Genomic DNA, 26,222 nt, shown 5'->3' with positions numbered 1-26,222 from the left:
GCGAGAGAATTGGGTCTTTTTAGAGAAGAGGAGTTATCTTCATCAATACAAGGCTTGAGTAAGCTAGTGATAATCTTTACACCTTTGTAATTGGCATAAGTGGTTAGATAGGTTCCTTCAAAATATCCAGCATTAGCCCACCAAATATGTTAAAAGCAATTTGAGCAACTACTGTCTATTTTGTTTGGCCACCTAACCAAGAGCAAATAAGGGAGAGATGAAATTCCACGGGTTTTTCCGAGAAGAGTAGGTTTAGATGGTTGAGAATAAACCAAATGGCATGATCAAACTATCTAGCCTTCAAGATTTTGAGTCTGCAATCTTCAATAGTAGAGGCAGGGAGGTTGGCAAGGTAAACCCAGGTTTCACTTAGAATTGGTGCTAAAAAGGCTTTGTTAGGTAAGACCCAGAGCTGATGGTCCACCCCAAAAGATTCAATTTCAATCTACCTAACAGGTAGGAAAGGAAAGACTTTGGAGATTTTTGGTACCATTTCAATCTACCTAACAGATAGGGAGCAAAGACTACTCTGAAATTCTTTGACAGCTTCCAGAGTAGCATTATCCCTACAAAAGATACCATCGGTTTGAGGGATAGTTGGAGTAGTTAGGGTACTTATAAAAGAAGGATTGATGCCGCATAGTTTTTTCAAAAAGTTAGACAGATCATCCCCAGAGGATGAGAATAGGGCAAGCTCCTGTTGTTGATATTGTACAGAGAGTATAGGAAGTACGTTGGGCTATGTACTGGAAAATCATATCCTTGTCCAAGGTAGCCAAAATTTTGACCCAATCATTAAAAGATGTGTAAGACATCTTTTTGTGTGAGGCAAGAGCCAAGTCACAATTGGTTGAGAAGAATCCAAGCTGCTAATACATCTGAGGACAAGAGATGTTTCCACAGAGAGAGGTTCAGAGGATACTTCCAAGCCTTGCGAGAGAGCAAGGGTCTACAATATGCAAAAAAATTTAATGAGGCTATGACTACTTATTGTAGTAGGAAATACAATATTTGGCCTTTCGTGCCAGAAAAGGTCGGGTTCTAACTGCTAAGCCATTTTTTGGAGTATGGTCTTTTAGGTGAAGATTGACTAGAGTGAGTCCATGAGCTTCAAGATTGTATCTAATTTATCATCTACTCTTAGATTCCCTAATTAGAGAGTTATTTTGATTCAAAACCCCCATTTTGTCCTTTCAACTAAGGTATATAAGCCAATTTTTGTAGCATTCACTCAAGTCTTTGGATAATCAATATGAGCACATTGTCACCTTGAGCACTTGTCTCCCCTCTTGCTTCATTTAATTGTATTTTCCTCGTCATGCTAAGTGTGACTATGATTCGACGATCGGCATTGTGTTCATTGGTGAAAATTCTCCACATCAGTATAGGACTCTTGTAAAGTTTCCAAGTTTTTGGTGTGGCCATCCTCTTGCTATTTTTGCTCATTTTGCTTGACTTATGTGCTTATTTTGAATTTTGAGCATAGGAAAAGTTAAATCTCTCCTAAATGGCACTATTGAGTGTATCAAACATCAAACCAGCTTGTTAAAATAGGCTTATTCTTAAATTTTTCTTTCAATCCAAGCATTGGATAGGGGGTTTGAGATGATGTTTTATTAGGTCTTGTCTACCTTCCTAGTGATCTTGGTTCCATTTGAAGCACTTCAGCTCAATGAAATGTGCATATAAGATTTTCATCTATGAGTAGCTTTTGTGAGTGACACTCATTAGAGATTGATAAAATCATCCATGATTGGGTTTTCCAAGGCATTGACAAACTCTTGTTGCCTCCATGCACTAATTGGGTTAGTTATGTCCCATGGATTCATAATTATGTTTGTGATTCTCACTTTACTGTAATAAGATATAGGTAGGTTGAAAAAAACCCTTAACATTTGGTGTCATTGTGTGTACGAGGCAACCGAGTTTAGAAAAACCTTTTTTTTTTGGTCAAGAGCTTTCTCTAGATCACTCTAGAGTAGTCAACCTTTATTTTCATCAAGCACATAATTGGAGATTGGTTTCTACTAGCTGTGTTGGGATATTTTGGTAGTATTGGATACTTGCCAAAAACCTCATTATTTGTAGTTAGATTAGACTGTGGTTTGTGTTATGATAGCTATGGGTAGCGGGTGACTATGACCATATAGTCTGCTTGTACATGAAGTCTAAAGGTTTCACAACATGAAGTTTGAGTGTGTTTGGACCACAAAATAGAGCACAAAGCCCCATACTATTCTTAAAAGCATAGTATAACTACTTGAATTTCTTGGGATTTGACCAAAGTCAAAACCATTGGGATCACAACACTCTGGGGAACATTGGGTGCAAATTTGATCGAATCTGAGAGAAAGTGAAAATTCATCAATCTTAACATTTGGGCAAAATTTGACCTATTGTATGAGATTTGACACATTGTGTATAAAAATGCTATTTAGAGTGTGCTTGTGAAGTTTGTTTAATTTTGGATCATAAAACCAAGTTTCAACTTAGGTACTGGCACCAAAGTATCTGAACCATAGAAAGTAGCATTTTGACAATCCCAAACTTAGGTTGTGAAGTTTGTTTAATTTTGGATCATAAAACCAAGTCTCAACTTAGGTATTGGCACCAAAGTATCTGATACCACAAAAAACAAGCATTTTGACAATCCAAAAGTGTTTCAAATTGAACCCAATCTTGTCGTAGGGTATTATAACTTATCACTGAGAGCAACTATGAATTGTCAAAAGCCTCATTGCTGAAGAAAGTTAAAAATCATGATTCTTAACAATCATTCATAGTGGATACTTTTGACTTGATAGGGTCAAAAAAACCTACCAAAGACCAAGTTATAAGTAAAACAATCTTTAGAGACCTAGCACACATTTTTACGAATTTCAGATATAAAATTTGATTTTTCTTGCCAAGTATAGGTCATGCATAGAGTACACACTCGCAACTTCAAAAATTCTAAAAAAGATTTTGTTTTGCATTCTTAGATATCTGGAAATTTTGATTTACCTTGGAGCAATAATAGTCTCATGCATTGATTTATGTGAAGCGTCTCACATTTTCTAGGGTTGGTCTGCATTGATTGCATTATTTGTGAACTGCACTATTACTCCTCACATTCACTAAGAAAAATCAGTAAAATAGGCTTACGATACTTTGGTTGGTCTTTATGAAATTTGCAATGAGGAAAAAATTATGTTGCTACAAAAAGAGCTAGAGTCAAAAATTATGCAAGAGGAAGATGACATGGACACTTTTCTTGCGAGTATCAAGGATATAAAAGAGCAACTCATTTTTGCAGGTGAAGTTATTTCTATCAATTCACTTGTACAGACTATTATCAATGTACTGTTTCCAGACTCTTACCGTGCTTTTTCTAGTACCTCGAGTGTTAGCAGCAGGTTAACACAGCAACACATTTTTTAGCTCAATTTTGTAATTTTTGTAATTTTGATATAAAAATCCTGTCATGATCAAAGATGTAATTTTTATTATTATTATGAGGATGTAAAGTTGGTAGTTGAGGCTAAGAGCTTCTAGTTTCTAATTATTCATATGTTATCTCCAGCCTTGACTTACCCAAATTTGAGCTTTTTTCACATTTTAAAACCTTATGGCTAAGGTATAAAAGTCAATTTCTATACAAGACTTGTAAGTTATATTGGATAATAAGCACATGAAGAAATTATGAGTGATGTGTACTCTCCTTCTTCCTTCTCAAGATCGTAACTCTCTCTCGAATGGTCCGTTTGGAGCATCGTCTGTTCCATTGCATTCGCAGGTGAAAGCTCCATGTGACTTTGTAAGTTTCTTGCGATAAGTCTATGATTTTTTTTTTTGCTAATCATCTTCTAAATCTACTCATAACTCAAGTTTTACACATCTAAATTGCATTTTATGCATAGGAGGTGTATTAGGACAGACCAAAAAAAGTTAGGTCAAATCTTCCCTATAGATAATAAGTGCAATTTTGGCAAGTGATAAAAAGGGGGATTTGAGGCCATAGGCATGTTTCTTTAGTCATTTCCTATCCATCCTACAAGTTTGGTTGCGTTTGGACTTCGTATGCTTAGTGAATTGATGAGATTTTCTTGCAGATATCTTAATTAGTTTTTGATGCTTGACATGCAGTTGAGTGTAGCTTTGAGTAGATAAGATTTGAATGTGTTTTCTAAGAGCATGATAACCTCTTCTAGCCTCCACCCACTAGTCGAGTCGACTCTGTTCCATTGTATGACATTTATGTATGTGGTTCTCCATGTCTCTGCAATAAGAAAGCCTTGGCAGCCAACAACAAGCTTACATTTTGGCATCGTTGTAAGGGACAAGGTGACCTAAATTAGGGAAGAATTTAGTACTCATGTAGTATTGTTCAAAACTTCCTCTAGTTTACCTAGAGTCAAAAATTAACTTTTAGAAACCGCATAGATGAGGTGAGTCTACTTCATATGTGTAGAGGTGTCTTGGGAGTAGTTGTACTTGTTGAGTACCTTTACGCTTAGATTAGGTTGGTTTCAAGTGGTTGATGACTTAGGCTATGTCAAAGTTTGAGGGTTGACACTCATTTCATGGAGAAAAATAAGAAAAACTAGCTTCTACATGGATAAAAATGGAACGTAATACTTGGAAATTGCAAATCCAACATTGTGGATAAATAGGGATTGGAAGTCAATACACTGATTCCAGACATGACCATCAAGGAGGGACCACTGGTACTTGAGTTGGAAGGTTGTGATTAAGTAGACACTAAGCCTCTAAAGTGTGTCCCGATTGATAAACCATGATGAGGAGTCTATTGTTGGGAGAAAAATAATGCTAGAGACCTACTATGGATAGCTCATGCCAAACCAAGACAATAAGCACCATAGACGATCATATATATTTTCTTGATTAGGGAGAATGAATTAAAAAACATTCTTATGCACCTCTGTAGGGATTGTTATTAACAATAATTTTTATTATGGTGACTCCTAAAGAGGTAGTAGAACATGCCAAATATCAGGTCTATTTGATTAAAGATATTATCGTGGAAATGGAACCTAAAGAAAATAAAAAATATGGGCCAATGGAAAGATCATTTGGTAGTATAGCCAACCAATGAGGCAGCATGGCCCATGGAACTCACCTTAGTGATGAAAAATGTGCGAGAGGAGCAAAAACCACCTTAAACGGAGGAAAACCACGTGACACTAGAGCCAGTAAAGGGCTACATGAGTCACCACTACTAAGAAATTGATCTGAAGTTTTAGATGGAGAATCACTAGCCAGGAGAGAAGGTGTTGAGCATAATAGAAGAGTCATACTATTCAAAAACTGATAAAAAACTACAATGAATCTGGGGATATATATGATCACTTAGCAAGCTTTTTGCAAGTGCTAAGAGTGGAGAGGTGTTTTGACTTCCATCCTCAATTTGAGGGATTTGGAATGAACTTAGACTTCATTTCAAGCCATACCTCTTAGGAGTCTTATTGAAAATCGGCCATAATCCAGGTATGGCTTGATGCCAATAGTTGGATGAGAAGGTCATACTCAGGGAGGATGATGTGAATTTAATTAAGGAAATTTGTTCGACTTGGTTGCTTAAAAAGGAACTGGAAAGGCTAGGAATGTAGGGGCTATCCTGTGCATCTGTCACCAGATGGTGCTATACCTCTAGAAATAAAATACTTAGGAAGGAATGATTAAATTACTTGATGAGCCTTTCCCAAACACTTGATTCTGGAAAATATTGTGAAGGTGTTGCCATTTTGATGGCTTGTAACTGATTATCTTGGCCCGAATGGGGAAGCAAGATGAATCGGTTGAAACTAAATGTGTTGCCTGATTAGTTAGGAAACTAGTTACAAGCTAAGTATAGCAGATAAAGGAAAGGAAATGAATTAAAAGTTTCTAAATAAAGATCTGGTGAGAACAACCAGATGAATTTTCCTGAATGAGGGTATGCAACAGATTGCATGCTGCTTGTTGTTTGATGATGTCTGATAGACTGCTGTCTTCCTAATTTTGTAGTAGTTAAGTACTACCTCGGAAAGGGATTTTCATGAAATGGTTCGATGGGTGGCGGATCCGGAGGGTCAGATGGCCAGATGTTGATTTAAAATTTTTATGTTAAACGCTAGGACTACGTAGGATAAAAATAGGTAATCAGGGACGAGCGAGACCAGGTAGGATTGCAAGATCCCTCTTCTTAGGGGAAAGTGATAACTGTCATGCCTGCTTGTCAGGAAAAATGGGTTATCGCTATGAACCAAGGGAGAACAAGAAAGCAAGAGCAGATCCTCAAGTTAAAGATCAAGAGAATCAAGACTAAGGACCACGATTTTGGGTGCGGAAAGCTGTCAAGGACAGATTGATTAAGAAGCGGATAGAATCGTTGAATGAAGGGATGTACCCCCTTGGGTTGGTATTCGAGATACACCGGAGTCCTGTCTGAGTGTCGGTCCCAAGTGGGAGGGATACCTGCAGATAGATCTACGTCATTCCCTGGAACGGTCTGGAGGACTAAGGGAGGTGAGTAGGGTCAAGTTTGGGTATGGCCCTCACAGGGATAAAGGGGTTTTTAACCCGGTATTTACTGTTTTTTACTTGCTAATGATGACGGTTCATAAGCACATGTTGGAAAAAGTATTGGGTGGCATAACCTGCCGCTTAGCCTGGTAAGAACCACTGTATGGATGGCTTTGCTTAACAGATAGTGGCACTACTATGGATTGTTGTTCCTTATTGCTTAGCCGGGTAAGGCCCACTATGTAGGTTGACTAGGTTTGATGGTATAAGGAAATAGTTGTATGGGCTAGCAAACATGTGCTAGGATATGATCCTGCAACTGCTTTCGGTGGCTTTGCATAAAATTGACCATTGGTTGGAGGTTATTGAGTACTGCCGCTTGGCTTGTTGGATACTGTAACCCGTTATTTCTTTGGAAAAAATACTGGAACAGATTGTAGATTTTTTTTGATTGGAACATACTGCTTACTAGTTTTTTGACTTGATAATGGTACTAGTTGTTTTTCTTTCGCTTAGCACATAAATTACAGGCAAAATATGGGGGTTTTTGGATCGATTGCGTAATGACTTTCTGGATAATAGTTGTTTGATGGATTATTTTGGGTGGGGTCTCCCCGACTGCATATTGCCTCTAGACTTGGTGGTTTACTGGTTTTTTTTGGGTAATGATATGCTATTTTAGCATTCATATGGACGGACTTGAAAAAATGCACACAAAAACATTTATTTCTTTTATATTTTTGAGCACCTGATCTGGCTAGATAGCGTGTTTATTGTTAAAGTTTTTTGCTACTTGGCTTACTCAAGAGGTACGGAAGGTAAGTGACATACAAACTTGAGGAAGGAGATTGCCATTAACCCTAATTGGGGATAAACTTTATCTGTCATAAATAATTGTTTGACATTGGAAATTTTCTTTAGGCTCCTTTTGCATTATGGTAAGTGAAAATGGAGCTTCATCAAAAAACAGCTCAGGGTTAACTCATATAAATGAGGTGATGGTTCACTTGGATTAAAATGTGGAATGGCCTCCTAAACATGATAAACACCTTAAAATTTGGATGATTAAAACTTTTTCTGGAATATAAATACTTTGGACTAGGCTTGAAATTAAAAAAACAAACACTTTTCAAGATGGACATGGATAACAACAAGTATAGTCCATTTGATACCTGTAAAACACATCCAAGGCTAACATATCTGTTGTCTTGTTTGGATGGATGCAAGAAAGGACTTTATCTTATCTTGGAATGTTTTTTTTGGCTTTAAGCTATTGTCCATACATGATTACACATACACCTATAGTAAGGGAAGTACTTTTGATATCTGTATACTAGAATGAGGCTTCATTCATATAAACATTGTACAAAGATAATTCTAAGACTGAGTTGTTTTTGTACTTATCATTCCTTCTCTCTAGAGCCAGCTGTCTTTTGAATGTAAAAATTCAATTATTTCTTATTATTTATGTTAAATCAGCTACACACACACACGCGCGTGCGCGTGCACACACACACACACACACACACACACACACACACACACACACACACACACACACACACACACACACACACACACACACACACACACACACACACACAATAATGGAGTCGACACTATTAGATCTACCATCATCGTATCAATTTGGTCCCATGGGTCATTTTGGCCTTTTAAAGACGTTTACTATAAATTTTCATTTCATTTCTCTCTCTCTCTCTCTCTCTCTCTCTCTGTGCCCGTTTGGTTCCCGGGTCTCTCTCTTGGGCCGTTTGGTGCCTGGGTCTTATATGTCATTTTGGACTTTTAAAGACGTTTAATGTAGCATTTCATTTCATCTCTCTCTCTCTCTCTCTCTCTCTCTCTCTCTCTCTCTCTCTCTCTCTCTCTCTCTCTCTCTCTCTCTCTCTCTCTCTCTCTCTCTCTCTGCCCGTTTGGTGCTTGGGTGTCATAAGTCCTTTTGGTCTTTTAAAGTCATTTAATATAGAATTTCATGTCATTTCTCTCTCTCTCTCTCTCTCTCTCTCTCTCACACACACACACACACACACACACACACACACACACACACACACACACACACACACACACACACACACACACACACACACACACACACACACACAACAATGGCTTGGACACTATTAGATCCACCAGCATCGTATCAATTTGGTCTCATAGGTCATTTTGGCCTTTTAAAGACGTTTAATACAACATTTCATTTCTCTCTCTCTCTCTCTCTCTCTCTCTCTCTCTCTCTCTCTCTCTCTCTCTCTCTCTCTCTCTCTCCATCTGTACACATCACTCTACAAATCTGTCCATTGACAGTTGCCGAGGTGGGCACATGAATCCACAGACGCTTTGGCTTGGTAATTGAGATGGAACACTACCCTATCTCCCTCTTACCTATGCCCCGACAACCCCACAACCTACCCATACCCTTGGGTAACAACTGATTTGGCAATTTCTTTCATTGAGCACTAATGTAGGTAGTGCAATGGAGGCAGTCAACAAAATTGAGTCAAGGAGTGCTGCAAGGCTGTTGTGGTAACGGAAAGAAAGAGCTGTAGGTAGCTAGGGCAGATGCGTACAAGAGTCAGAGAGGAGTTGACAGGCATTTGACGCAGCCGAACGACGGGAGTTGATAGGGGTGTTGGATTTGCGAGAGAGTAGGGACTGAAGAGGCAAAGAGTGGAACTGTTCGAGCAGTGAATCAGCTAGAGGGGCTCCTAAATGTTACAAATGGTGCTTGAGATGTGTGGTTGCCAAAAGGCGTTTTAGAAATGCGCCTGCTAATGGATTTATTGAGTTTCTCTTCACGTATGCGCGCGTGCGTGCACACACACACACACACACACACACACACAAAGACACACACACACACACACACACACAATGATGAACTATTTTTGATGGCTTGCCTCCTACTTCCAAGCATGCAAGGAGTCTATCTATCTATCGTGGAATCGCAAAAGGCAAATCATCGATGCAAGATCTCTCACACACCCCCATGAACACACCAATGATATAGCGCAAGAGCGTGGGCTCATGCTAAGAGGGGAGAGTGGAGCAACTTTTGGGGGTGTATATAGGAGTGCATGTTTGGTTGCCAAATACCTTTTCGCTCGTCAAGACATTCCTCCCGCTATTCAAGGAACTTCCATTGACTCTCAAGCTACACCCGCTGTTCAAGGCACTTCCACTGACTCTCAAGCTACACCCGCTCTTCAAGGCAAGCTTGTGCAATGGCAGGCTGCTAGCAACCCTGGAGGGAATGGGCACACCACGTTGGCAAGCGATGTGCACGTAGGGATGCCATGTGGGGCTGGATGCAAGGCATGGAAAGCACCATCCAGTTGTGGCTGCAAGCATTTGTAGCCACATGGATGGGAGGTCCAGCTTTTTTATATAATATATAGATATGTGTTTTTTTAATGTGTGTGTGTGTGGATAGATAGATATTCATCTCCTTTTTTCTTCCATGGGGCACTTTCAAATTTTTATCGAATAGGACTCCCACTGCCTCCTGCGGCGGTGCTGCCTTCGGTGGCAAGAACGTAGAAATTACATACAAATCCTAGAACATATGTCTAAAACAATTTAGAGCCCTATCGTATTGTCTCTCATCGGTTCATGTAGAAGTGTCTAATGCAGGCTTCATCCTATAGCCATCTCACCTATCTTATAATCGTACCATTTGTGTTGACATGCCTAGATTAGTTGGTCAATAAGCATGCATACCATAGCTTACCACACTAATGGTGATGCCTAGGTCTGTGATTGTTCTTCACAATGCGTGCATGTACACATGAAGATCCTACCATCTACCTACACCAACTTGCCTCGACCTGCTTCTTGCAACTCTCAGCTCCCACTATTGGTTCTCCTTAGACCACCAATAGAGAAAGGCACTACAAGAGGTTATGTGCACTTGTGATGTTTTTAGCGACGAAAATACATTGGGTTTTTATACTCCCCAGCGTCGCTAAGACCGTCGCTATGAACGTCGCTATATGCGTCGCTATACACATCGCTATATAGCGACAATTACAATCCTTCTGTAGTGACGCTTATAGCGATGTAGTAGAACCTTATATAGAGACGCTTATAGCGATGCCCGAGAGTAAAATTTTTTGGGTGGCAGGGCATTGAATGCCTTGCCACCCATCAACCATATTGAATGTTTCCAGAATAGAGTAAACCTAAATGAATCCAAGATAAGCCCATATTCACCTTTGAAAAAAAGTACAAGGTATAGACCCAAAGTAGTCACCCATATGACAATATAACCATTAACTCCATCATGCATAATAATGTTTGCAGAATAAAGATACAAAACTGACAAAAGTAATTGGATGAAAGTAAAATTGACGAAAGTAAATCAATGACAATTATACACATTAGAGGCAAAATCACTTGATTGTTAAGTTTTGCAAATGTAATAGTTACAACACAATTGTCAATATTGAGAGAATACATGGTTTTCCAATAGTTACAAGTTCCAATAGTTACAAAAAGACGTATACACGTCATCTCATTATACATTCTATGACAAAAGGAAACTAATGCTATCTGGCTACGGCTGGACTGACGTCTAATCAGATGTCTCATCACGTCCAAGCGATGTATTTGTCGGATTCTACAGAAAAAAATAATAAGACCTACTTTCTGTAAGTATAAACATATAATTACAAAATAATATATTTTCTTAGCTTATCATTAAAATACAACAAATGTAAAAGAGTAAAGTGAAATACTAACCATGCCGCCGCGAGAACTCAGAATGTCCATTAGGGCGTTCAAGCCCTTTCTGCCTGCGGACTCGTGCTCGTACGGTGTGGTATCACGTCCTGTCTCATCGACCACTGTTCAAAACATACAAAGAATCCATTATGTTAGAATTTAAAAGTACAAATAGATGTAACTACCAAACCTAAAGAGCAATGCAAAACAATTACAAAATCGGTGTCAAATGATGCCCACCCGCCACTCCCCAAGTGGTGCGAGCTCCCTGCCTCTACTCGCGCTTTGGATGCCTCCTTTTGTTGCTTCCACTTGTAAGGATTCTCACGTGCTGCTCGCTTCGCATTCTTTCAATCTTCTTTGGCCAGCCAATCTGATCTGTTCCACCCATGCTTTATTGCTTTTTGTACTTCAAAACGCTTGTGCTTGCAATATTCGCGCATTTGAACCTTCATCAGGTCTTCATTGAAGTGCTCATCCCGACTTGGCACGAGAAACTCATCATGCAGCATGCTGATGACTCTATCATTTACTTCATTTGGCACTTCACTCCATGTGTTTAGTATAGAGTCTAAACACCTGAGAGCAAAGACCGCGCATGCGCGAGATCACCTTCTTGCCTTTGTCATCCATGATGATGCCATTGCTGATGTCGATCGACTACAGTAAGCCCTCTCGCCTGTGATGCATGAAACTGGGTGTCTCGGCAGGGGTCTCTAGCGGCGTCTCGATGGGGGTATAGACGTCAAGTGTCTTCACTGGAGTCTGGGCCCCGAAGCGAGGAGTGTCGACTGGGGTGACTCCCGGAGGAGTAGCTAGTGGTGTGTAGCCAGGAGCGGCTGATAGCCGCGCAAAACCTGATGTAGATGGCGATGTCGTGGCTGGTGCGGGGGCGAGCAAAGAAGGGAAAGGTAAGGAACCTCATCAAACACGAGACAATGTCGAGGCATTAGCGGCGGCATCCCCACAGCAACCGTCGCCGCCACCACTAGAGCGTCGGTGCCTAGACGAGTGTGAAGATTGTCTCGTTGAAAGAAAATGGCGATGCTCATAGAGACACCCATGACGACGCTCATAGCGACACCGTGGATTTTCACTTTTGAGCATAGCAGTGTAAGCGTCGCTAATGTGAAGTACCTCTTGTAGTGAGGAGAGGCAACATAGGCTCAATGAAAAGGTCAGAGAGAGAGAGAGAGAGAGAGAGAGAGAGAGAGAGAGAGAGAGAGAGAGAGAGAGAGAGAGCCACATCTCTAGAAAAGAGAAAGAGAATCCACATTAGGCGAGCCCACTCATAACTATTTGCAAGAAAATGATGAGGGTTGATCATTCATTTTGCAAAGCGTTGGGTGCCATTCTAAATTTTACCCCCCAATGTCAATAGCTAGAGGAAGGGTTGAGGACCTCACCTCAATCAGTGCCCTATTTTTTATAGGGGGTCGCATACTATATTCAAGAAAAGTTGAAAGATGGTATGCACCCTTTTGGGTTAGGTTGCTTGGGTTTTTGTGAGCACACACCTGCTATGTCTTCTGAAGCTCTATGATCCTTAGCATAAGTTAAGTGTGCACCGATATGCTCTATGATCAGTAGCTTAAGTGTGTGCGCTGATATGATCTACCTGAAGCTTGAGGGCAAGCCTAGGTGCTGTATTGAGGTTTTTTATTGTTCAAGGGCGAGCTTGGTTGCTGTGTCGGGTGGCAACTACGCTTGTAGGAGCAGTCAACATGGCCAAAGGAGTTGAAGGCAGGTAGCTTGCATCCTTGAGGTCCTTATGTTGAGGGACATTTGTATCATGAATGTGTTTGCATGGTACGATACTACCTCACACCTGCCTCAACAGAGATTGTTCCACTACGTGTAGGTGAGAAGATGGCAAGAGATCAAGTACCTTGGCAGTGTGCTTCTTCAACCCTAAGCTTAGTACTCTAGAATACTGCAAGGAGAAGGAGATTGCAAATGGTAGCATGCATGCTAGCCTTGATTGTAAGAGAGAGAGAGAGAGAGAGAGAGAGAGAGAGAGAGAGAGAGAGAGAGAGAGAGAGAGAGAGAGAGAGAGAGAGAGAGAGACTCCCCATGCCTGTAGTTCGTGCACACAACAAAATAGTAAACTAAAAATGCCCATCGTCCATACCTGTGTCCACATCTGGAAAGGTCAAAGACTTAAAGTTGGCAACACTGGAGAGAAAAAAGGGTAGCACTGGATGGGGATGATATACAATCCAAGTTGAGAAAGAGAGGAAGAGGGTTGGTGCTGCCCCACGTGAATTGCGAGGGGCACTCAAGGACAACTTGTCTTGACTTGCGAATAGCAATGAGGGGAGCAAATATTAAAATATTGCGGGTGCCACTGTGGAGGAGTTGATGCGTAACCACAAACTGAGCATAAATCGTAGCTGGAGGCTTGAGGTCATGAATACTCGCAGCTCGAGGGGTTGCTAGCCAGCCAGCCTTGAATCGTGTGAGTAGCACGCACTCACAAAACAAACTCTGCCACATTGCTTGTACATTGGGAACCTACTCCATGCTGGCTATGCCACCTTTGCTAGAGGGAGGAGAAGAGTTAGTAAAAAGGGAGGGAAAAGGTCGTGGCTATAGGCATTTGCAGCCACATAGAGGGCCACCTCTCTCTTCATGGTTGTAGGCATTTGCTGCCATGTAGAGGGCCACCCCTCACGGTTTCTAATATAGTAATAGATAGATAAGTGAGAGATTTTCCAATATGCACCTGTATATCCCAAAAGATGAAGTAAACTCATAGAATTGGATTATTTATGTTGTCAATAAACTTATCCAAAATTTGCAGTGACTTTGAGGCAATTTAAAACCCGCTCAATTGCAGACCAATGCTTTAAAAATGGAGAAGCAAGATATTTTCCAAGAAAATTTGTATGAAGAAAATGTCAGGATGAGTATTCAAACCAACAAATTGGAGACGTACAACAAGATTAGCATAAGATTGGTGTGGTACCAATCATCCATCTTGTTACACAAATTGAGAGCTTTTGGCAGAACCTACAAGACAAGTTGTAGTAGTAGAATGTGCGCAGGCCATGCCAAACTTCTAAATAATGTCCTGAATGAACTTTGTTTGAAGGAGTATCAAAACACCCTTCTCTTGATACCGTTGAATTTGAATACCAAGACATGAGTGTATGTCTCCTAGATCCACCATATCAAATGTAGAAGAAAAACCCTTCTTTACTTGTTGAAGAAAGTTGAGATTGTTGGAAACAAGTATGGTGTCTTTCACATATAGTGCAAGAATAAAAAAACTATCATTTTTCTATTTGATATATAAGTTGGGATCCGACAAACAAGAGACAAAACCTTTAGATGTGAGAAAAAGATCAATCTTTTGATGCAAAGCTTGGGATGCTTGTTTGAGATCATAAAGTGCTCGATGAAGTAGACACTGTCAGATCTTCCTACCATTAACTATAAAATCTTCAGGTTGCTCCATATATCTCTTCCTGATGTCTCCATTAAGAAAAGCAATTTTGACATCAATTTGATGAACCTCCAAATCAAACTCAACAGCAAATACCAATAAAACCCGAATACTGAAATCTTCAGGTTGCTCCATATATCTCTTTCTTGATGTTTGGCTAGATACCGTGTTTATAGTTAAAGTTCTTTGCTACTTGGCTTACTCAAGAGGTAAGGAAGGTAAGTACTTGACATACAAACTTGAGGAAGGAGATTGCCATAAAAACCCTAATTGGGGATAAACTTTATCTGTCGTAAATAATCAAAAAATTGTTTGATATTGGAAATTTTCTTTAGGCTCTGTTTGCATTATGGTAAGTGAAAATGGAGCTTCATAAAAAAGCAACTCAGGGTTAATTGATATAAATGAGGTGATGATTCACTTGGATTAGAATGTGGAATGGCCTCCTAAACATAATAAATACCTTAAACTTTGGATGATTAAAACTTTTTCTGGAATATAAATACTTTGCACTAGGCTTGAAAGTTTTTTTATTTTTTATTTAAAGATAGACATGGATAAAAACTATTATAGTCCATTTGATACCTACAAAACACATCCAAAGCTAACATATCTGTTGTTTTGTTTGGATGGATGCAGGAAAGGACTTTATCTTCTCTTGGAAGGTTTTTTTGGCTTTAAGCAATTGTCCATACATGATTACACATACACCTACGACAAGGGAAGTACTTTTGATATCTGTATACTGGAATGAGGCTTCATTCATATAAACATTAACAAAGATAATTCTAAGACTGAGTTGTTTTTGTAATTATCATTCCTTCTCTCTAGAGCCAACTGTCTTTCGAATGTAAAAATTCAATTATTTCTTATTATTTAGGTTAAAACAGCTACACACACACGTGCGCACACACACATTCACTCTCTCTTTGTAGGGCTCGTGCATTGGCGATGCTCTCTCTCTCTCTCTCTCTCTCTCTCACACACACACACACACACACACACACACACACACACACACACACACACACACACACACACACGACTATGAGTGCGGACTACCAATGTCGGAGGCTCTTCGGCAAAACGTCCAGCACGTGCGTGCACAGGTAAGATACTAGCACCTAATATTCGCCCATGAGGCGAGGTTGACGATCTTGCTGGCACGATTCTTGGGCTGCGTGCACAATATTTGAGAGTTCGCTCCAATTTGATGACGCGTGCATGGCTCAGGGCTTGAGAATTTCTCAAGCTGCATAAAGAAGTAGTACATGCACAATATATTTGAGAGTCCGCTCCAATTTGGCGACGCGTGGCATGGCTTAGCGCTTGAGAAGTTCTCAAGCTGTATAAAGAAGTAGTATAGAAGATGCAAGCATCAATGATCGCATTTGCAAACCCAAAGATTCTTTGCCCCGCTCGGACTTTCCCAATCTGAAAAGTTAACCACACTTGGCATACACACTGACAAAAACTTCCTCTCTCTACCCATGTTGGACATACCTTGCAATAAGTGCAACTATTGGAGACGACACCCTTTTTATGCCTTCAAAAGCACACCATGCTTGCCTTGCATGCCAATGAAAGCTTTGCCAAGTGAAACTTTGATTAGGATTAGGACTAACAATCTCAACATGATTTTTTTCTCTAGCCCCCTTACATAATGTCACATGTCTTCAAGGCTTGATGGCATTTGGATAGACTCTTTTACCTTGCACCAGATCAGCAAAATATTTTGATTGCATTTGGATAGATTTCCTTACTTTGCATCAAATTAGCAAGCACACCATGATGATTGGCTTGCATGTCAATCAAATTTTTTCCTCTGGCTAACACAAAACCAAGGGAAGTTTTTCCTACGAAGAGAACAAGTCCTTGCGAAGAAGAATGGCAATGCAAAACTCCAGAACGTTGGCTCCATAGTCTTCGTGAAGAAAACGACAATGCAAATCTGCACAACATAATTGGCCCTGTAGTCCTTGCGAAGAAGAATGACAATGCAAAATCTCCATAACATTGGAATTTGGCTCTCTTATGAGTCTACTTTAAACACTTGTAATAATCATCTAATTGGACACACATGAACAATTCCATCATTCAGATTGCCTGGAAAGGTTCTTAAAAAATCAAGGTAAAGAAGAACCTTCGACAGATGCTTGGACCAGCTGGCATGCGCATCTATTATGATAGTGCCCTATGCTGATCCATTGCCAAAATCAGCTTTAGGATGAGCTAAGAGAGTGTAGGGCTAAGGGTTAAGATCATGAATTGGCTAGATTCTAAGTGACAGGGCTCTCGATCTGAAAATTGATTTATTAAGAGAGATGATTTGCTCACGGTGTCACAGTGTGAGAGAGAGAGAGAGAGAGAGAGAGAGAGAGCGCTCAAAAGGCTGGCCGCTGAAGGCGCAGAACAAGAAGGTGATGGGCCAGGTCGACAAGAGGCATTCAAGCACGGCATTAGAGCGTTGGTTTTCAGCTGGGTGTGATGTGTCCTAGGTTCACTGTCTCTTTGAGTGTGGTCTTATCAATGCGACGGGCCATTTAATTAAATCGTGGAACAATTCCTGCGCAGGTTCTAGACTAGGTGGATCAAAATTGAAACCGAGATCTTAGAATTGCCGGATTAAAGCACAGACACGGGGGGGGGGGGGGGGGGGGGGGGGAAACTGTGAGGGTCGATATTGATCCTGAGAGTGAAGAGCGTAGCAGTGTCCTTTTACAGACGTCCATAGCATTCTGTTTAGCTTTTAGGAGAGGGAGACGTCTGGGTGAAGAGTGCATGAGAATGCGCAGATTCTGAGGCCCCTTTTATAAGTCGACACATGTGTTCATGTGAGAGATACATAGAGCACAGCGGAGAGAGAGAGAGAGAGAGAGAGAGACACGACGGTTATATAAAGAGTGAGTGCATCTCTCTTCTTATTGCCGCTGCCCCTGGCCTGCAAGAAGAAACCGCAAAAGAGAGAAGGGTGAGGGGGGACTTTCAAGCAGGGAAAAGAAAGGCAATCAGAAAATTGATCCCCCGGGTGTAGCAGGCCCATTACTCCCTAATATTACCCTAAATTATTACCGCGTGGCAGGGGTGCCCATTTAAGTGTGGATCAGAGGCGAGAGTAGTGCTGGTACAGGGGTGGTTATATAGGATCAGGAGCGTCAGCGCCAACAAACTGGTAGAATTAGCTCTGGCAGAGGCCCCCCTTTTTAGAAGTGGAGACCGCGAGACTCGAGAGAATCACCCCTGGAAGTCGAAGGCAGCTGCCCCATAATCCATTGGCGTACTACTCTGCTTATACAACAATTAGGTATTGCCTGTTAATTAATATAGAATCTGCAGGCTCAGCCCTTGGTGAATCGTCATGAGGCAAGCTCGCAGAGCGTAAGATCGAGGTCAGCGCCTGCACAACATTATAGAAACGAGTCTGATCCAGCTAGAAATGCAGGGTACTACCACAGCTGCTGCACCTAGTATCGATAGCAAGTGGTTCGGCTTCTCTCTTGCTAATAAATTTAACAGTCATTATAGTACGCCTTCAGCTATGGATCTTTCCTGCTCTGACCCCCTCGCGGACCATATTACCGCCACATCGCCTAGTCGTCCTGCATGCACAGCTCCATTTGCTGCTAATACTGCTCCTGCTCATGCTTTGCATACGTTCCCCAGCTTCATTAATAGAGCTCTTCGCTCATCTCATGTGCAGAAGTACCAGGACAACCAACAGCCCTCGGCCAGCAGCCCACTACACGACTCCTCTAATGCTAGTTGCCCAACTACAGCAACCTCCTCTACTACTAACAGCTCTTGTACTGCAGCTCCTGCTGGTGCTGCACCCCCTCCTCCTGCTGCAGCGCCAGCTGCCTCCCACATGGACCATGTCTTGTTGCCCCCTCACCACTCCCTCTGCGGCATCGTCCAGTCTGCACTGGCCGTCGGCACCTTGCACAATATGGATCCCTCGGCACTAGGTAACCCTTTTAAACCACCGCCCCCCCCCCCCCCCCCCCAAAAACAAAAAAAAAAAAACAACAAACCATACGCTTACGGATCTTACAACATAACGGTCTGTTTTGTAGATTGGTCACACATGCGTGACCTTGATGGCCACTACACCCGCAGTATCATGCAGGAAGATGCAGACCACAACCCTGCTACAGCTACTTCTTTTGTAGCTCTTCCCCACGGCTGCATTGGCAGTACTGAAGATGACAATGCTGCAGCCCAACCGCGCGCTGTGAAGCTTGAAAACTTTCTATCACATTACAACATGAAAGAGAATCCATTGCAGCTTGACTCAGAAAGCTCCATGTTCTGCAATAGTACCACCACAACCTTGGAGCAACATCAATGTGCAACATCAACGGGCGTGCAATCGTTCAAGAGTTTTGACATGTTTAATGGAAGCTACAGCCCAGCAAGTTTGCAAGATGAGGGAAGGTTGCATCAACAAGATACCGTACATCCAGTGTTGGCTAACCCTAATCACTCAATGCCTTATCCGAGTGACCGCTTTCTGTCTTCTGCACTTGCATATAATGGTGCCGGCTCCACATGCACCTCAAAAGGCAGCACATTTATCACCCCCTCTAGCAATGATAATCACAGTAATATCATGTCTAACTCCACTCTTTCTAGCGATCTAGGGTTGCAAAGCAACAACAGTAATCTTCTTGGCTTCTCACTGATGAACTCCGCATCCTGGTTGAAAACCCAAAATTTTTCTAGTCGAGAAGATGATATGATCAAAAGTGACGCAATGGATGGCACTATGAAGGAGAACAGCTTTGCAATGGTGCCCTTGTTTGATCCTTCACAACTAACCCTGTCCATGACACCCATGACTAGCAATGTGATCACTCAGCCAAACAATGCAACTTCTGCGACAACATTAGCTTTGCAAGAAAGCTCTTCAACCACCACAGACTCCAAGCGACAAAGCCCAGATCCTGCACCTAGTGCTAATGCTGTTGCTGAATCTACTCCTCGAAAATCTATTGAATCTTTTGGACAGAGGACATCCATTTATCGAGGAGTTACGAAGTAAGCTCCCTGTGTAGCCTATATAAGAAGTGTGTGCTTTTTATTTTGAACTTGTTTCTCTAAGAGTGGATAGATCATGATCTTCTGACTTTTGGCTAGCATGCTTTTCAGTAGTAGTGTAGCACGTATTTCTGTCTATAAGAGAGTGCAACAAAGGGTTTGTTTTAGGTTTCAAGCAAAGGTTGGCTGGCAAGAAAATGTAGTACTTGCTAATTGCATTGGTTAATTATTCCAGGCACCGGTGGACAGGTCGATTTGAGGCTCATCTATGGGACAATAGCTGCAGAAGGGAAGGACAGACAAGGAAAGGGCGACAAGGTAGATTTTTCCTGTTTAATGTCCATTAAAACATGTAAATGATGGAGAATTGTGTTAGCACTAATATGAGTTTTTGAGAGGCTAACATTTTGTCTGTCCATCGGCATATGCTCGTGAACTGGTGCTGCGGTGATGTGGCATCCATCCACAGTCTATTTAGGTACAAAATAACATTAATAGTGCTTTGCATTTGCATGGAATTGTAGAAGCAGGACATATAGCTTCTCATAGCTGCATGTTGTGTTTGATACTTCACACAAAAAACTATAGAAATCTTGTCTGGCGATCTTCTGACAAAGGAAAAGAAGGGTTTTTGCAGGTGGATATGACAAGGAAGAGAAAGCAGCAAGGGCATATGATCTTGCAGCGCTTAAGTATTGGGGTCCCACTACCACCATTAATTTCCAGGTAATTAATAAGTCATGATCCACTAAACTAAATAAAACTAAGAGCTGGCAGTGGATTAATTAGTGACATGGAGATCTCTTTACTCTCTGTGCTCTTCCAAGGCCGATTTTTTCAAGTACTCGACAGTACTGGCCAGCAACATCTTGCAAATTTCCAACATAATGCATGTAGTAAGGTTGAGTTGGTATTGTACTAGTGATAATTACTGCTTATAGTAGTTGGGTGCATGCAGCTAGAGGACTATGAGAAAGAGCTCGAAGAGATGAAGAACATGACCAGGCAGGAATTTGTGGCCTCATTGAGAAGGTGAGAGGATACTTTGAAAACAATTTGACATGAAAGACGAGCTAATTCAAGATTGGGATGATTTTGACACGATTTTGACTTTTGGTTACGTGTGTGTTTTGACAGGAAAAGTAGCGGTTTCTCTAGAGGTGCATCCATCTACCGCGGGGTTACAAGGTGAGGCCCCGTCCCATCCTTTTGCTCGACTATTAGTTGTATGGGAGTTCAATTTTGGGTGTCATTTCCACATCACGAATGACCAATATACATAGTAAACGACTGTCGTCCCTTTCCTTTCTTCATTCAAGAGGCTTCTCTCGACCTTGACAGTGGAATCCCCTCCAAGTTATAAGTGGAGAGGGAGCTGAGTTTCTTATGAGAGATCTAGAGTTGACTATGGAGGAAAAGCTATACTCCCAATATTCATAACTTAATTATAATGTTAATTAAGATTCAAGAGTACTTAATCACAAAGTGCACTCATGATGAGAGATTAGGCTAAAACACTTGATTAGGTTAACGAGACTGCGGGTGCATTAAAACAATTGATTAGAGTAACGAGCGCGCGGGCACATGGGTTCCTTATATATAGGAGAGCTAGGAGGCTACAAGTGACATAGTTTGTTGCCTCGTAAGTGACATATGTAAAGACCAAGGCATCTAAAGAAGGCCTGTATCATAGCTGGTCATGCCATCTTCTTAGGAGGCTCTTTAGACCTCATATTGACACCTCATATAACTGACTATGTATTTTGGCTACTTATGAATAGTCACCATATACTCTTGGCCCATGTAGACTTGGTGGAGGCTCATAGAATTAGGTTAGGATCATTGGCTAAAGCCCATTTCCAATAGTGTGAAGTACCACTTTACCTCGAAAATATGTTATAAATTAATAGGCACAAGTAAGTAACATTTAAGTCAATATTGACATTAAATCACCAAATTTTCCTCAAGGGGGGATCAACTTTAATATTGATCATGAAGTTATTGTTTGCATCTCATGCATGGTTGGAGGGATACTCAAGAAAGAAGTGTTGTGACCAAGACTAGCATAACACGACCAACTCACGGAATGTATTGCCTTATCATACAATGGCATGTTTAATTGAGCTTGTTTTTATAATCGCTACATGAAGTACATAGTATGGTTGTTGGTTGTGTATGACCAAGACTAGCATAACACAACCAACTCACAGAATGTATTGCCTTATCACACAATGGCATGTTTAATTGAGCATGTTTTTATATTCGCTACATGAAGTACATAGTATGGTTGCTGGTTGTGTATACATGATGCTCAAAGCCTAGGTTATAACTTGTATGTTGGCATATTAAGCTTTTCCATGATCAAAAGCGCATTGTAGCCCTTGTAGCACATTGTAGCTTACATTAAATTAGATCGTCACGTTTGCTTGAAAGCTCTTGACAAAACAAGCAAAGACATTCTTGTTATTGCTACATACCATAACACCTAGTTAAGATCGTCATTAAAATTTTGCTCGTGGTCCTAAATTGGTATTATGCTCCATTCCAATTGTGTTAGCATTAGTCTCGCTAGCTAAAAAGACTTGTCATGTTGTAGTGCTTGTGGAGCATGTGAGTCTCGTAATTACATCTTTCATAAGACAACAATTGAAGCTACCACTAGCTGTCATCATGACTTAGCATGTCCCATCACTTCTATGAGTCAAGCATATTAGAAACTTCCCTATCTTGTTATAACCAGAGGAGTTTATCATTGTTTCACACGTCCATATATGTCAACATATTGTACATTGTTATTCTGAATCATTTTATGCTTATGGTCACAACATGAAATGTCATGTCGAATGTGCATATGGATGGTGCATTTCAAGATATTGGTAATAAAGAGGTGTGTCTCTCTCTAGGATGGGAATTTTGATTGGTTGCAACTCCTTTGTAGGCATCATCAACATGGACGATGGCAAGCACGGATTGGTCGCGTTGCAGGGAACAAAGATTTATATCTAGGAACTTTTGGTAAGTCTCTTTAATGGCCATTATCTACTTCGTGTATTTTTGCTACAATTGCTTGTCATTTAATGTTCTAAAATCTAGGGAGATTCTTTGTTGATTCCTGCAATTTCCTCCTTTCATAGTGTAACAAGAAACGTGTCGTGTGTTTTGTTGTTTCGAAGCGTTTCGTTTTTAGAATGACAAGACAAAAAACACATAAGTTCCTATAAGCTATAGGAAACATAGTATTTAGGAGTCGACTAGTAGGTGGATACACATACATCTAAATTTGTTTGATTTGTTGCACATCACACGCTATATGGCTATTTTGAAATTTGAAAATCAGACCTTTTTTTAAACTTGAGAAACATGTTTCGACGTTCCCCTATTTCCATAGTGTGACTAGTTTTGCAACGTATAATGAAGTTTGACATCTTGCAATGGTGCTAGTTGTAACTTGTGAGAGCTATGATTTTATTTATTTATATTAATTTTATGTAAATTTCCTTGAGATTCAAGTGAGGTATGCATGCCAAACTGAACCCTTTACTTAAGATCATTTACATAGGGGCATAGGGCGGGTCATGTTCTAAGGGATGCTTTCAGCATTTTTTGCTAAATAAATGAACATCTATAGTTATATCTGGAGTGGACCTTGTTGTGATCACTTTCCCTTAAATTTATCTAATACAAAAGGGGCCAAATATACTTCGCAAATTCTTTCCTAGTGCATAGGTTTGGTAATCGTTTTTTTTTTTTGAGGTTGAGCCAAAATGTAAGTATTGAATGCATGGAAATTCGCCCACAGGAACGCAGGAAGAGGCAGCAGAGGCGTATGATATTGCGGCCATCAAGTTCCGAGGGGTGAACGCGGTCACAAATTTCGACATGAGCAGATACGACATCGCCAAGATTTGTAGCAGCACCAGCCTGCCCATCACTACGCTGGCCAAGCGCATGCTTAAGGACATCAACTGCACCTCGCCGCCAATAACATGCAACAACATCCTGGCCACCGACGCTACCACCTCTAGCTATTTCGCCCACCACCACGTCCCTTCTGCTCTGCACCATCTCGACTACTTCAATGGCGCCAATGCAGCAGCAGATCACAACCACCTTATGTTTAGCTTAATGCAGGGCAGCTCTAATTACAGCAACCTCACTGCTAATCACCATGTTAACTTTGCCACTAATCAAGGAGCACCTATTAATTCTCATGCTAATGATCATACTGTGAGCGAGAGCATATCAAGGAGTGCTCAGGATTGGCGGCTCCTCCTAGGGTATCCTCGTCAGGAGGAAGCGAACACCATTGCCACTGATTGGAGCTGCAGTACGTCAACTAAGCAAACGGATACAAGCTACCATGGCCAGCTGCTGCATAAATGTACGGATGTGGGCGGCAATGACGAGGAGCTAGAGGTTGATGAGAAGCAGCAGCAGGATTGCCAGAGCACGGGGAGTGGATTGCAGCTCCATCATGACGTGCAAATGCACAACTTGCTGAGTAGCTTGGATCAGCAGAACCCATCCTCAAATACGCAGCACAGTGCGACCCTTGGATTCGGGTCCAACAGCTTCATAGACCCAGCTGTCCGTCTTCATGTAAGCATAGCTTGAGCCTTGTCTATCTTCCCTTGCCATTTCGCCCTAAAGAAATCATGGAAAAACTAATACACGCACATGGCCAGTACGTTTTAAGTCCGACTCTTAACTCCGTGAAAATTAATGCTGTGCAGGAGGGTACTGCAGGGATGTCCAATATGGGAAGAAGCTGCGCATATGAGCACCTTGTGCATCCTGCCTACGACACCACTAATATGCAGGCGCATGCCGCAAACGAGAGCAGTATGATGGGCACCTTCGTTGGCGCGTCAGCGGAGGCGCAGCGTTATGATCGCCATCACAATGGCGCAGGAACGCCCCCCACAAGCTTGGTTAGGTCTAATTATATTGGTAGCTGCGTGCAAGACGATAGTAATATTGTGACGGCCAGCTCCAGTGTGAACCCTGCCAGCAGCTTGGCCAGCTCCATCAACAGCTGGGTATCCGGCCCTTACGCTAATTCGTCTTCCGCCTTGAAACCCACTCAGTTCGCGGTTTGCCCTACCCCTGTTTTTGCTTCATGGGATCAGTAGCTGCTGCCCTACGGCAAGCTGTACAAACACAACTAATATTTCTTAACTTGCCCATCAAGTCCTATAATTAACTTAGCATTAGTTCTACTTCCATTGTCTATGGCGCCAATTGAGAATATGAAGATTTGTGCCGCATTGCTACTTTGAAAATACAAGACTCAAGAGGTTAGAGAACTGATTGTATCATGTGAAATATGGTATGGTGTCTTTGGGCGCTCTTTGGCTTAGTACTTCCTCATTACCAACTTATTTACAAAGAAAGAAATCATGGGCTTAATTAATTTTAGGGACTATATAAACTCACCCTTCACTTACACACTTAAAGATGTCTTATGTCTTTGAAAGGCTTTTAATTTTTCCGAGATTGGGGAGACCTAATAGTTATCGAGTTGGCGAAGGAGGGTGTCAAGTGAGTTGGAAAATCGTTGTGACAAGCTACGAGCTCTTCATGGTATCATCCAAGGCAAAGAAGGATCTTGGCGCTGTAGTTGATTTTTACTTCTTACTAGATACAATTACCTCAATCTCTAAATATCTTAGAAGCTCTTATATGTTTTCCGATCCTTCACTTAAAAGCAAAGATTAAATATTTGAACTGTTGGCATAATTATTAGGTGGAAAAGTAATCGATAAGAAATAACCGATGACAATAGAAGCTCTGACATTATCAAGCTTTTTATAGATCCCAATCAACATTCCAGTTTTCCTCTTTCAAGATTTGACACCTGTTTTCTTTTGTTTTCTTTGTTAGCATAATTATAATAGCTTGGTTTACTTTTTTAGACCAGAAAAATGTTGAATCTCGAGCATTATACAGAAATAGAAATGATTAATAAATTACACAAAATAGGGGATCTGTCATCACGTAATCAATGATAGGGTGTCGATGGTATGGTTCCTTTTTCACCTTGAATACTTAATTTCCTTTTATTATTGTAGAGGTTGGAGGCTATATAACATTGAAAAAGCATGAAAAATGTGATTTGGTTGCATAGGCCATGCAAATGCCTTTGCAGATAATTTTCAATAGCAAGCAATTATAATTATAAAATCTTTGATAGTGCATGTTGCATACATAACTTTATTTATGTATGTCGAGATCTGTATAGGGCCTAGGCACTCAATACTATAGAACTTTATATATGTTCTCGATTGCACCATTAGGAAGAGGATGCAGTTTAACACTAGGTTGGTAACCTAACAGGACATAAAAGTGTCCTTTCAGGGTTTTGAAGAAAACCTCCAAAACCATAGTAGATCCACTCATTTTGTAAAATCCTTTCATGAGGTTATAGTTCAAGGCCTACTACACATGGAAAAAATAAGAAACTTGTAAAATTTCTCATCTTTTGGTCACA

The 26,222-nt window shown here is 41.0% G+C and overlaps 1 protein-coding gene across 1 annotated transcript; it reads left to right on the top strand.

Annotated features, from left to right (window-relative positions):
- Positions 1 to 17,490: 17,490 nt before the first annotated feature.
- On the top strand, positions 17,491 to 25,083 carry LOC147440267 (uncharacterized). Its single transcript, XM_086483497.1, has 10 exons — positions 17,491 to 18,660; positions 18,769 to 19,732; positions 19,968 to 20,050; positions 20,202 to 20,210; positions 20,370 to 20,458; positions 20,691 to 20,764; positions 20,870 to 20,920; positions 22,671 to 22,747; positions 23,532 to 24,331; positions 24,466 to 25,083. Exons 1-10 carry the CDS (start codon positions 18,132 to 18,134, stop codon positions 24,862 to 24,864), a joined length of 3,075 nt encoding a protein of 1,024 aa, XP_086339623.1. The 5' UTR covers positions 17,491 to 18,131; the 3' UTR covers positions 24,865 to 25,083.
- The last annotated feature ends 1,139 nt before the right edge of the window (positions 25,084 to 26,222 follow it).

The sequence above is a fragment of the Adiantum capillus-veneris genome, chromosome 15 (assembly GCF_014529385.1).
Source record: "Adiantum capillus-veneris isolate H3 chromosome 15, ASM1452938v2, whole genome shotgun sequence".
Lineage (NCBI taxonomy): Eukaryota > Viridiplantae > Streptophyta > Polypodiopsida > Polypodiales > Pteridaceae > Adiantum > Adiantum capillus-veneris.
This window is presented reverse-complemented; position numbering and strand designations above follow the sequence as displayed.